The sequence below is a fragment of the Amphiprion ocellaris genome, chromosome 18 (genome assembly GCF_022539595.1).
Source record: "Amphiprion ocellaris isolate individual 3 ecotype Okinawa chromosome 18, ASM2253959v1, whole genome shotgun sequence".
NCBI classification, from domain to species: Eukaryota; Metazoa; Chordata; class Actinopteri; family Pomacentridae; genus Amphiprion; species Amphiprion ocellaris.
Window position 1 is genome coordinate 2,287,127 of NC_072783.1, and position 13,970 is coordinate 2,301,096.

General features: G+C 37.0%; 1 protein-coding gene across 2 annotated transcripts in view; it reads right to left on the reverse strand.

Moving 5' to 3' along the window:
* wnk4a (WNK lysine deficient protein kinase 4a) overlaps positions 1–13,970 on the reverse strand; it is a 67,064-nt gene that overhangs the window by 36,972 nt on the left and 16,122 nt on the right. For both annotated transcript variants that reach the window (XM_055004173.1, XM_055004172.1), the window contains exons 2-4: positions 5,274–5,446; positions 4,177–4,397; positions 1,218–1,375 (exon numbers count right to left, since the gene is read on the reverse strand). In XM_055004173.1, the coding sequence (XP_054860148.1) occupies positions 1,218–1,375; positions 4,177–4,397; positions 5,274–5,446 (552 nt within the window). The remainder of the gene's footprint in view (positions 1–1,217; positions 1,376–4,176; positions 4,398–5,273; positions 5,447–13,970) is intronic.

A 13,970-nucleotide genomic window follows, 5' to 3' on the forward strand; every position in this document is an offset into this window, starting at 1 on the left:
GAGAACAGCTTAAAATACAGCAACTTAAAGATGCTGCTATAACGCTGCAGTCTTAAAAATCCATGAGTTCATGAAATCCCACTTTCTATGAACAGAAGTGCTAGATATCACCTGAATGCAACATTATTTAGGTGAATTCTGAGCTTGGATTCGACTCTCGATCTTCCACAAGAACATGCTGAAGTCTTAAGAATCAATACTTTGATGGAGTCCAGCTTTTTCTGGACGAAACTGCCAGATATGGCCTGAATGCAACATTATTTAGGTGGATTCGCCCCTGGCTCTTCCAGGAGAATAACTTGAAATACACCAATTTCAAGATGCTGCTGTAATGCTGCAGTCTTAAAAATTACTGCTTAGATGAAGTCCCACTTTTCTTGGGTGAAACTGTCTTAAATGGCCTGAATGCAACATTATTTTAGTGGATTCTGAGCTGGAATTCGACCCTAGATCTTCCAGGAGAACAGCTTGAAATACAGCAACTTAAAGTCTCAAAAATCAATACGTTCATGAAGTCCCACAACTTCTGGATGAATTTTGTCATATGACCTGAATGCAACATTATTTAGCTGGATTCTGAGTTTTGATTCATCCCCAGATCTTCAAGAAGAACAAGCTGAAGTCTTAAAAATCAAAATGTTCATGAATTCCCACTTTTTCTGGATTAAACTGCCAGATATGACCTGAATGCGACATTAGTTAGTTGGATTCTGAGCTTGGATCCATCTCTAGATCTTCCAATGCAATAAAAATATTTAACTTCCCAATGAATCTGTCTTTTTCTGCCAGGTTTGAGCAGTTCAGAGAAAAAATTAGCATACATCCTATTCAAATCTTTTCACGACGAAGGGAACTTTCCAGGGAAAACGATACCAGTTATGCAAGACCTTTGAACTGGTAAAGCTGCTGGCAATCAGTGCGTAAAACATGCAATCCTGCGTCATGATCGCAGCCTAAATACAGAAGAGCGGTTGGGTTATTGTACACTTCTGCACCCCGAGCTCGTAATGGGCAAATCTGAGCCTTTAATAGACCAAACGGAGCTTTCGTTCCGAGTGGGCCCCCCTTCTTTTCCAGGCCTCCAGAATATCCAGGCGTATGCATGAGATATCCTGGTTCTTTTCTATCTAATTCCAGCAGAGGAAAGAGAACACATGTGGACAATTACATGAAATACTAGGGGGGAATGAGGTTGTCCTCCTCTTTCCCGTACTCACACTGGTGACTTTGCGGTAGATCTGGGCGGCGTTTTGGCACTCGGAGTACGGGTACTCAGAGGTGGCCATCTCCAGGATGCACATTCCGAAGGCGTAGACGTCCACGGCTTCGTCGTACTTCTCCTCGTACATCTCCGGGGCCATGAACTCTGGTGTTCCTGTCGAAGTTCAGAAGTGGAAGTCATAAATCATCCAATTATTACTACACAATCACTAAGGGACAATTTCTTCTGTCTTACAAGAAAAATAAATCATTTTTTGCCATAAATTTCCACCCAGGGAGGGAAGTACAGGACATGACCAAAAGCAGTCACGCTTTTAAGTGCTATTTGTTGTAGTTTCAGAGCATTAGGTTCAGTTAAGAAGCTTAATACTGCAGCATATTTTCACTGTATTTAACTTAATAGCCATTCAAACTGTATATTCTCTCCTTAGTGTCTGTCTATAGTGTAGATATGGATATATGGGTGATTTATTATAGCTAAATTAGATGTAATTTAATATATAGCTGTCTTCATTTTGTACATATTATATTTACTTTCCATCTATCTATGTGCACTTTTGCTCCTGTTTGCAGTGTATAGTATAAGAAAGCAATTATTACAACAAAATCACTAAGAGACAACCAAAAATTTGTATTGAGAATGAATGAACATAGAATTTTTGTGGGCTGCTAGCATTATTAACATTATATATGCATATTTTGCCCATTTAATAGCATCAGAACGAGCTAAAAACCCAAACCTGACATCTCATCACCTTATAAAATTGTGATTGGGAAGCTTTTTTTTTTTTTTTTAGCAAGAGTTGCCTTTTTAGAGATCCTTTTAGCTCTGCTTTGGTCTCTATCAACTCCTCTAGAAAATTTAGGGTTCTTAAGCGGCTAAATATTCCACCATGTTTACCAGCTACCCACTAGCTTTAGCTGTCTGATGTTCACTGACATGCAGTGGTTTTTAAATGTTACGTCACTGCTGCTAAAAACTAAGCTGATGAGGTTGTTAACAGTAAACCAAACCAACAAAGCTGCAACTGAAAGACATTAAAATGTTGCATAACACTGAGGAAAGCGAAGTCTGTCGATAATTCAGTAACAGTAAAACATTAACAACTACACAGAATGGAGCTGCAATAATTAACTCATTAGTTACTAACTATTTATTTAATCACTAAATATTCTGATGAGCATTTTTTCAGTTTGAGTAATTAAAAAAATAAAAGTCAAAATTCATTAATCCTCCTGTTGTCCTCATTTACGGGCACCAAAAAATATTGTTTCCTTGTCTTAAAAAAATCCAAAAAATCAGCAAAAAAAATCCCCAAATTTCTGAAAATTTACAAAACCTTCTGGAAGAAAATTCCAATAATGCTAAAAAATTCTTGTAAATATTTTCAAAAAATGAGTAAAAATCTTCCAAAAAAATCCTAAAAATATCTAAAGTGATTCCATATATATCAGTAAAACTTCTAATGTTTTCTTTAAGAACATTTACATAAAAATCAACCAAAATCCAGTGAAATTCGCTGGATTTTGGTTGATTTTTCTGTGAATGTTCTTAAGAAACATTTTTAACATTTTTTTTCCACCAAAAAATGTTCAAAGATTTTCCAAAAATGTTTAAAATATGGACATCAGAAGTTTTCACTGGTCAATTTTGGCCCGCAGGACAACATGAGGATTAATTCCAGCTTCTTAAACGTGAATATTTTCTGGTTTCTTTATTCAGTTGTCTAAGTAAACTGGATATCTTTGGATTGTAGGCAAAGCATGACATCTTCTTGGGGATTGGGAAATACTGATCGACACTTTTCACCACTTTCTGCCATTTTATAGACCGAACAATGAATTGATTAATTGGCAAACTAATCGACTGATTACTTGACAATGGAAATAATCATTAGGGGCAGCACTAATATAGAACAAGGAATCTAACACATGCACAAAATGAAAAGAAAAACATACATTTTGGCATTATTTTCATTTGATCTGTTCTTATGTGCAAAATTAACTTAACTGAACATCAAATAGCACAAAAAAGGCTCTGAACAAGCAGCTGGTTAGCATAAATGCTTCACATGTCAAACACTAAGTCAGTCAAGGCTGAGAATCTGCAGCTATGGGAGACTGTATCTATACACGGTGATGTTTTGATCTAAATGCTAACCTTTACATGTCAACATGCCCATATTTACAGTGTGAACACCCTGAGGTTAAGCATGTATAGTATTTACTATGGTCTTTTAGGATGCTAACATTTGCTAATTAGCACCAACTCAAAGCATATCTGAGGCTGATGGGAATGTCATTTGTTTTGCAGGTATTTAGTTGTAAACTGAAGTATCTGACTTGATCAAAAGTTAACAGAGTTATTATAATTTGCCTTGAGGGAGGAAAACATCATGGAAATCCATCCAATAATTCTAAGATATTACAATCTGGACCAAAGTTGTGAACTGACCAACTGCCTAAAAAGATAATTTCTTTATCTTGTTTTATCATAAAAAGTAAAATTAATCTATACCACACCTCTTCATGATAAAACAATTAGGAAATTATGATTCATTTGGAGGCGGTTAAATGAAATTTAAGAGCCACTTTCAGCAGGAGTCAACAAGTCTTTATGGTGCGTTTGATGGCTGGCACTCCCTGCTTGTACGTGATGGGATGGGCGAGTTCCCACTGAAATTAAAAGCCACTTGCGGATTGATGCTGCGTTTAAAAATGAGGTCAGGAATTTAAAGAGGCACCTGAGGTTATTGGGTGCAGTGGGACAAAGTGACAAACAAACAGGGAAAAGTGAAAGGCGAAACCTGTTCCATTTGATTGAGATCTTCCACCATTTAAAGACTGGTTAACTGTTAGATTTAGGCCAAATTGTGCTTAAGATGTCAGACAGGAGAAATTTAAATCATCAGTTCAGGGTAAACACACTCATAAACACGCTGAATCTACTCTTACCAATTACACTTTTAGCAAAAGAGGCACTTTTGAGAGTGGCCAGGCCCAGATCTCCAATCTTGACGGAGCCAGTCGGACCGGTGATGAAGATGTTGTCACACTTGAGGTCCCGGTGGATGATGGGAGGAGTGCGAGTGTGCAGAAAGTGAAGCCCTTTGAGAATCTGACGACTCCAGCGCTGCAGCAGCTTCAGCTTCATCTCCTTGAACCTCTTCAGGTACCTGAAACAAAGACTCAGGAAGCTCAGCCTAAACATATCCCAGCGCAGCGTGAAGAGGAAGCTTCTAAGTGCCGTGAAATAAATCAGCTCGTATTTTGACAGCCAGGGGGAAGCTTGAAAGTTTCCAGAGATCTCTCCCAGAACATTGGATTCAAAGTAGAACTATTCTCTGGTCTTTTTTATCATCTTTTAAAAGCAGAAGGGAAGCTGTCAAATGAGAGACAAATATACTTTTTGGTATGTAAGAAGGAGGGTAAGCATAAAAATGAGCTGCTTTCAGGTTTGGAGACTCATCTTTTTTTAAAATCCACTGATAAAAAAAAAGATGCAGTTTAACCCTCCTGTTGTCCTCATTTACAGGCACCAACAAATATTGTTTCCTTGTCTGAAAAAAATCCAAGAATTCAGCAAAAAAATTCCACAAATTTCTGAAAATTTGCAAAACCTTCAGGAGGAAAATTCCAATAATTCCTTAAAAGTTTCCCTTAAAAGTTTTATTTAAAAAAAAAAAAAGAAAATTCTTGTAAATATTTTCAAAAAATGAGTACAAATCTACCAAAAAAATCCTAAAAATATCTAAAGTGATTCCATATATATCAGTAAAACTTCTAATATTTTCTTTAAGAACATTCACATAAAAATCAACTAAAATCCAGTGAATTTCGCTGGATTTTGGTGGATTTTTATGTGAATGTTCTTAAGAAACAATTTTAACATTTCTTTTTTTCTATCAAAAAATGTTCAAAGATTACCAAAAAATGTTGAAAATGTGGACATCAGAAGTTTCACTGTGAAGATATACTTTTTTTTCCACATTTTCCAACTTTAAAACAGGTCAGTTTTGAGGGTTAAAGAGGAATGGGATGCAGAGACTCACGTCTTGAGCGTGCCTGACGTCATGAGTTCGGTCACCAGGATGATGCATTTGTGGCCTTTCACCGTCGACTTCCACGAGTCGTGGAACCGTACGATGTTCGGATGCTGCAGTCCTTTCAGCATCTCTACCTCCTCGCTGAAACGCTGCCTCTCTGCTTTGGTCAGCTTACGGGTCTGCAGAAAACGTCACATTAAGAAGGTTTGCATGCATTTGTGTCCCCTCATGGTGGTTTTAATCATGGAGATGTGGTTATTCAGCTCACAAAGAAGCGGCCTAGCTGCATCTCCTGATCATATAATATGATTGAAAGCTCTACAACTAAATGGACCTTGAGGTGAGATTGCTTTGTCAACAATAAAAATGCAGTTGTGTTGACAGTTGAGCTGCAGTGCCACGAAGTTTTAACACACACATGCTCCGGTCTCATCAGGGTTGTAAACGGTTACGTAAGCTAGTAGCAATAAACACGGTGCATAACTACCTGGGACCAATTTGATAAATCACTGCTAGTCGGGCTAATGAGCTCACTGTGGGATTGGAAACCACAGGTTCATCCATCTGGGTGACCCTCTTACATAACCACATTTATTTTCCAATAAGGAGAGCTCTGACTTTACAAATTGAAGGAGGACGTTTCCTTAAATCCACGCAAAAACCCCGAACCAAACAGTGCAATCACGTTGGATGAACAAAGACATTTTTGTGCTTCCTTGAGGATGAATGGAGCAATTTAGCCGCCGGTAGAGTAGCTCCGACTGCGGTGGGTGGTTCATGGAAAACTCCTGTGAGACTTCAGAGCCATGAATCCTGCTTTCAGGCAGATTTCTGAGGGGAAAAAAATGCTCCACACTCATATGTTTATGCTTACAATCAGGTTGACCACCGCTCCTTGCTTTTTCCCAGTAAGCGAGGAGGTGCTGCTGCTAACGCTAAGCTAACTTAATTGACACAGGAGGCAGACTGTCTGAAGACCTGCACAGGCTAGAGTCGCACATTGAAAAACCTCTTTTTACCTGCGTCAGTCACCTGTCGTATTACATCGGCACCTCAAAAAGGAGGCCTCGGGCTCAAAGTCAAGACGATTTCTGACCAAGTAGATTATTTTTAAGGTCAAAAGTGACAGTTTATGATGTGAAAACAGGCTGCAGCGTATTTCTCATGCGTAAAACCTCTGTCAGAAATACTAAAAAGTTTGCAAAAAAGGAAAATATTTTGAGGGAAAGCAAAGCATCTGGTGATAATTCTTTGTTGCTATATCACCTTTTGCATCCATTTCTGCATTATATTAACCCACCTGTTGTCTTCATTTACGGGCACCAAAAAATATTGTTTGCTTGTCTGAAAAAAATCCCAAAATTCAGAAAAAAAATCACCAAATTTTTTGAAAATTTGTAAAAACTTCAGGAAGAAAATTCCAATAATTCCTTCAAAGTTTCCCTTTAGAGTTTTATTTATTAAAAAAAACAAAAAACAAAAAACAATTTTGGCAAGAAAATTCTTGGAAATATTTTCAAAAAATGACTAAAAATCTTCCAAAAAAATCCTAAAAATATCTAAAGTGATTACATATACAACAGTAAAACCAATCAAAATCCAGTGAAATTCGTTGGATTTTGATTGGTTTTTTATGAATGCTCTTAAGAAACATTTTTAACATTTCTTTTTTCCATCAAAAAATTTTCAAAAATTTCACAAAAATGTTGAAAATGTGGACATCAGAAGTTTCACTGTGAAAATATTTTTTTTCCCCACATTTTTTAACTTTAAAATGGGTCAGTTTTGACCCGCAGGACGACACGAGGGTTAAAGTGCTGCATGATACTGAGGAAGGTGAGGAGTCTTTTGTGGTTTCATTGCCTTTCGTATCACATTTTTAGAGTGTTAAATATATCAGCAAAACTATGCAGAAGTGATCTCACACATATACAAAACCAAAAGAGTATCATTTACAACGTTATAGTCAAATGTCGTGCTTTTAATGTGAAAAATAAACCAGGAAACACCGGCTACAGCTTATTCCTGTTAGAAATGCTACATGATTCACAAAAAGGGAAAATATTTTGAGTTAAAAGTTAAAAATAATTATTATAAGATGTTTAAAATGTGGGGCTGCACAGTGGCGTAGTGGTTAGCACTTTCGCCTTGCAGCTAGAAGATCCCTGGTTCGCGTCCCGGCTTTCCCGGGATCTTTCTGCATGGAGTTTGCATGTTCTCCCTGTGCATGCGTGGGTTTTCTCCGGGTACTCCGGCTTCCTCCCACAGTCCAAAAATATGCTGAGGTTAATTGATCATTCTAAATTGCCCGTAGGTGTGAATGTGAGAGTGATTGTTTGTCTCTGTATGTAGCCCTGTGACAGACTGGTGACCTGTCTAGGGTGTCCCCTGCCTTCACCTGAGTCAGCTGGGATAGACTCCAGCCCCCCCATGACCCTAGTGAGGATTAAGCGGTGTATAGATAATGGATGGATGGATGTTTAAAATGTCACAAAAACTCCGAAGTGCAATGTGATACTGAGGAATCCGAAGAGTCTGGTTTTAATTCTTTGTGGTTATGCCCTGTTTCACCTCACGTAGCAGATTGTTAAAGGATTAACAGTAAAACTATACAGAAAAACATCAACTGCAGCATCAAATTTAGGAATCATATGCTACTGAGGGAAGCCGAGGAGTCTGCTGATAATTCTTTGTGGTTTTATTGCCTTTCACATTACATTTACATCAATTGCAGTGCTAAATTTACGTGAAAATTGTTAAACCTCTGTCAGAAATACCAAAAGATTTGCAAAAAAGGAGAATTTCTTGAGTTTAAAGTAAAAAGAAAGTAGTGATTGTGACATAATTAAAATGTCACCAGCAAAAACTCTAAATGGCTGCATGAGGGAAAGCAAAGAATCTGGTGATAATTTGTGGTCATTAAAGAATTAGAAGTAACAGTAAAAACCATACAGAAAAACATCAATTGCAGCATTATATTTATTTGCTACGTAATACCGGGGAAACTGAAGAGTCTTCGTGGTTTCATTCACTTCTACGTCACATTTTTAAAGCATTAAACATAATACAAAACCCAAAAGAACATCAAGTGCTGTGTCAAATTTAAGTAATGTGCTTTTAATGTGAAAAATTAAATCAGGAAACACAGGCTGAGGCTTATTCCTCATACGTAAAACTTCTGTCAGAAATGTTAAATGGCTTGCAAAAAAGGCCAATAATTTGGGTTAAAAGCAGTCATCATGAGACGTTTAAAATGTAGCAAGGAAAAACTCTGAAGTGCTGAGGGAAACCCAACAGTCTGGTGACAATTCTTTGTGGTTTCTTTCCCTTTCACATTACATTTCTAACAGTAAAGCTATCCAGAAGGGATGTCACACATAATCAAAACCAAAAGAGCATCAATTGCAGCATTATATTCAAGCTACATGATTTTATGAAAAAAATTAAACCGGCTTATTTGTCAATATGTAAGATTTCTGTCATGGGAAAAAAAACATGTCGGCTCATGAGTCCAAAACAGTGATCGTGTCGTGTTTAAAATGTCACCGGGGCTCAAAAAAGCTTTTAAAATCACACAAATTTCCACACCTCTTCCCAGTCAGTCGGTTTTAGCTGTAATGTAATTTGCGCTGGATGCACTTCATTTGGCTTTATGGACATTTGAGGTTTTACAGCTGCCATAGATCACGAAAAAAATAAGGAAACGCAACGCAGGACGACACAAATCACAGCGTGAATGCGGCAGCGTGGGGCGGTTTAGCGTGTGAGCCGGGGTGAGTGAGTCACTGGGTTTATGGGTTGGTGTGCATCCGGATGTTTGTGTATCTAAGCGCGATAACATCGGACCCCTGCGTGGCCAAGCTTTGCCTCCCGCCGACAGTCGCCTGTGCAAAGAAACGAAAGCTGCACCAGAGACGGAGGGACTGGCTGTGGCGCTGGACACTTCCAAAGCCACCAGATTTACTGCAGCTTGGCAGGCACCATCGCAAATTACTAAGATGCTGCTGAATGCGGGCATTCTTGGAATAAAAAAGCTAAATCATGCTGTGGCAACACTCTCCATAAAAGTGCAATCTGTTGAACAAACCGACAATTATTTCATGTGACTCATATGGACCTGTCCTCGATTCAAAACAACCATCGTTCATTTAACCCTCCTGTTGTCCTCATTTACAGGCACCAAAAAATTAAAAAAAATCAGCAAAAAATTCCCCAAATTTATAAAAATTTGCAAAATCATCAGGAAGAAAATGCCAAAAATTCCTTAAAAGTTTCCCTTAAAAGTTTTATTTTAAAACAAAAATCCTCAAATTTGGCAAGAAATAACAACTTAAAAAATAATTTTTAAAAAATTGTAAATATTTTCAAAAAATGAGTAAATATCTTCCAAAAAAATCCTAAAAATATCTAAAGTGATTCCATATATATCAGTAAAACGTCCAATATTTTCTTTAAGAACATTCATATAAAAATCAACCAAAATCCAGTGAAATTTGCTGGATTTTGGTTGACTGGGTTTTCTGAATGTTCTTAAAGAAACTTTTTCTTTTAACTTTTTTTTTCCACCAAAAAATGTCCAAAAATTTCCCGAAAATGTGGAAGTTTCCACTGTGAAAATAAATATTTTTTTCCACATTTTCAAACTTTAAAATGGATCAATTTGACCCGCAGGACGACACGAGGGTTAAAGAAAAAAAAAGTTGAAAAGCTGGAAAATGTAGTGGAAAAAAATTAATTACACGAGCTGCGGTAAGTCATCTGCTTGCATTGTTGTCGGTGCTGGCTAATTTCAGGGTAACAAACTCCTCCCTAGTAAACACATGCACATGAGCGGTGACTAATAACAGAAATGAAAACCATACAGCAACACTCTGAGACGCCAGCGCCAGAGAAACGCCTAATAAAAGGGATTCTGATTCAGTCAGAAGCCCTGTGGCATAAGAAGAACTGCTCGCTGTGCATCTATCTAACATTTCCATGGAATATTAGGCTGCTTCCATGTGTCCCAACCTCTCTCTCTGGAAAATGAGGCCAGAAAACATTGCTCAACACTAGAGAAAACATCGCGGGGTGGGGGGGTGGGGGGGGGGGTGGAGCCGTGAAAACAAATGATGAGCGCTACACTGCAAAAACTTTAAATCTAGCCGAGTCTATTTGTCTTATTTTTAGTCAAAATGTCTCATCCCACTCGATTTAAGATAAATTCACTTAACACGAGACATTTCAGCAGATGGAGGGACTTGTTTTAAGACAATGCATCTTAAATATCTTGTTAAGTCAAACAATCTGGAAATTATCTTGTTTTGAGTTGAATTTTACAAGAAAACTCAAAATAAGTTTAACCCTCGTGTCGTCCTGCGGGTCAAAATTGACCCGTTTTAAAGTTTGAAAATGTGGAAAAAAATATAGATCTTCCCAGTGAAACTTCTGATGTCCACATTTTCAACATTTTTGGGAAATTTTTGAACATTTTTGGTGGAAAAAAAGAAATGTTAAAAATGTTTCTTAAGAACATTCACAAAAAAAATCAACCAAAATCCAGCGAATTTCACTGGATTTTGGGTGATTTTTATGTGAATGTTCTTAAAGAAAATATTAGAACTTTTACTGATATATATGGAATGACTTTAGATATTTTTAGGATTTTTTTGGAAGATTTTTACTCATTTTTTGAAAATATTTACAAGAATTTCCTTACCAAATTTGTGGGATTTTTTTAAAAAATAAAACTTTTAAGGGAAACTTTTAAGGAATTATTGGAATTTTCTTCCTGACGGTTTTGCAAATTTTCCGAAATTTGGTGAATTTTTTTGCTGATTTTTTTTTTTTCAGACAAGGAAACAATATTTTTTGGTGCCCGTAAATGAAGACAACAGGAGGGTTAATACATCTCAAATTAAGAGGTTACATTAAAGTGAAAATCTATTTTTGAGTGAAAAACTGCTTCTTTTTTTTTAGCATGTCTGACTTATTTTAAGACACCTAAGCTTGACAATTCTGGTAAAATAGCTCTTAAAATAAGTTTTCCCAGCTAATTTTGAGATCTCAATATTCTAAATATTACATCTTACTTCAAGAAATCTTACCAAGACATTTTTCACTTGTTCTATTGGCAGATTTTTTTTTTTACTTATTTCAAGCTAAAAGTTCCTTGAAATAAGTTTTTTTTCTTGTTTTGAGAGAGGCATTTTTTCCAGTGTAGAAGTTCTCCTACACTGTGCCAGCTGGATGATTTATTCTTAGCCACCAGGAGGTGTGCGTATTGAACTTGGGGGTCCAGGGAGTTTGGAAATGCACCACATAAGCAGGGTTACATAAGCAGTGTTGATGGTAGAGGAGCCGCTGGCATTAAGAAGTCCCTGTCAGCGCCCCTATTATGACAACCGGGACATGAACACGACATGTCAGCCAGCATTAGCAGCAAAGCCAGGTGGTGCTCGCTGTGGCTTAATACGGGAAAGAGCAGCGTCCTGATGCTGCACTCCAACGGACAGTCTGGACGGGATTTGGGTAGTCAACAGACTGCGGTATCTACAGGAATCTTTACTAAATACAGAGAGAAAACTAGGGCATCTGAAAAAAAAGATCCACTCATGCTACTTATAGCCTGCAGATGTGTGTTAAGGGTTGGAAGCGTCTGGGACATTTGGACAATAATGTTAAGTTTAGCACTGAAACAAGTATTCATTTGATAAATGTGATGAATTAATTAAATATTCTCTAAAGCAGAGGTGTCCAACATGCGGCCCGCGGGCCAAAAGCGGCCCTCCAGAGGGTCCAATCCAGTCCTCAAAGTGTAAATATACCAGAGGAGACATTAACTGCAGATTGTAAATTAGTAAAACTATAAATTTAAAATCATTTCTAGACCATGACAAGTTGTTTAGATCATAAAGTAAAATACTAGATTGTTCATTGTTCTTCTGTCATTTTGTCTCATTTTTTTGTAATATTTTGTCTGTTTTTGTTGTTTTTTTTGTCTTTTTTTGTCTGACTTGTCGTTTGTCTTTTTTTGTTTTCTTTATTGTTTTTGTTGTTTTTGGTTTCCTTTTTGTCTCGCTTGTGTTTTTTTGTCTTATTTTTGTCATTTTGTGTTTCCTTTATTCGTTGTTTTTTGTATCGTTTTCGTCGTTCTGTGTTTTTTTGTCTTGATTGTGCTTTTTGTCTATTTTTCTGTCGCTTTGTAAATTTTTTGTCCCATTTTTTGTTTTGTTTCGTGTCATTTTTCTAATTTTGTTTCTTGCTTTTGTCATTTTGTCTCATTTTTGTAAACAGTTTTGGTTGTTTTTAATCTTTTGTTGTCTGACTTTTGTTGTTTGTCTCATATTTTTGTCATTTTGTTATTTGCTTTATTTGTTCTTTTGCGTACTGTTTTTGTCTCGTTTGTACATTTCTTGTCGCTGCAGAACTTTTTTTTTTACAAATTTTTTGTCTCTGTTCTGTTTTCAGGTTGTTCACGATGTTTTGTAAAAAGATAATTCCTTAAATGTGAACATTTTCAGAATGTACTTTTTTGCACTAAAACAAAGGGAACATTTGGAGTTGTAGTTATTTATCCGTCATTATGCTCTGATTTTACCAGTCCGGCCCACTTCAGATTAAATTGGGCTGAATGTGGAACCTGAACTGAAATGAGTTTGACACCTGTGCTCTATAAGAATTGGGCTGGTGTGATTCTATTTTGCTTCTATTTTCATCAAATCCTATAAAAAAGCAACTGAAAGCAGTAACATTTTCAAACTTCACGACCTTTTTGGAGTCCAACTAATCCTCCGGAAGACACAGATCTTTAAAAACAGGTCAGTTATTGTGTATAGAGTTTAATTTTAAACAGCTGAGCCTTGTGGTTTCATAAATGTTACTTAAACAAGGCCAAAGAGTGCATTTTTTGCTATTTTAAGACACAGATTAGAAGCATTTGGCTCCTTTGTGAGTCTTTCAGATGAAGCTACAAAGCCAATATTTGCTGCAGCTCATGTTGTTTTTAAATATATTTATCTGGTTGTAAAGATTTTGTCTATACAAAGACACTGAATACTGCAAGATTTGTTCTTTAAATCAAGAAAATGAGCACCTGATTTGGCAGAATCAGCTTGGAAAATGGAAAGATTTGATCGTTTGTGTTTTTTTATCAATAATTTCAAGTTAAATTAAACGTCTTTGGATTTTGATCCACTGGTTGACAAATAAATCTACAAAAACCAGCAGCATGGCTCTGGAAAATGAATAAATACATACATTTCAGCCCAAGAAAAGCAACTTTCAATAGTAGCTACATTGTGCATGATCAGAGATGATATTCGTAAAAGTGCATGTAAAAAAAAAACAACCCATAACTTTGTTTCATTTTTTTAAACGAACAAATTCATCCTGCATTCCTTCCAGTCTACCTTGACCTCTGTTTGAACCCTTTTAGGGACTGAAAGAGCAGCTTTCCCCTCCTCTTCCTGTCATTAACTTATTATTGAAAGTGCTGCTAACAGGCCAGAACTGTGCTCCAGATGCTGGCGGTGAACAGCCCTGCAGATAAAGACCAGAGTCCATCCAGGCATTTTTATGACGGGAGACGACAGGACAGGACCTGCACAGCTGCAGAATTAACAAACTCCTGTCCATCAGAGGGCCGTGACGGCCGCTTTGCCAAGATCTGGGATTGAGGTCAAAGGCAACGTGGGAAAGAAAAACGCTTTGACCTCGGAGCCC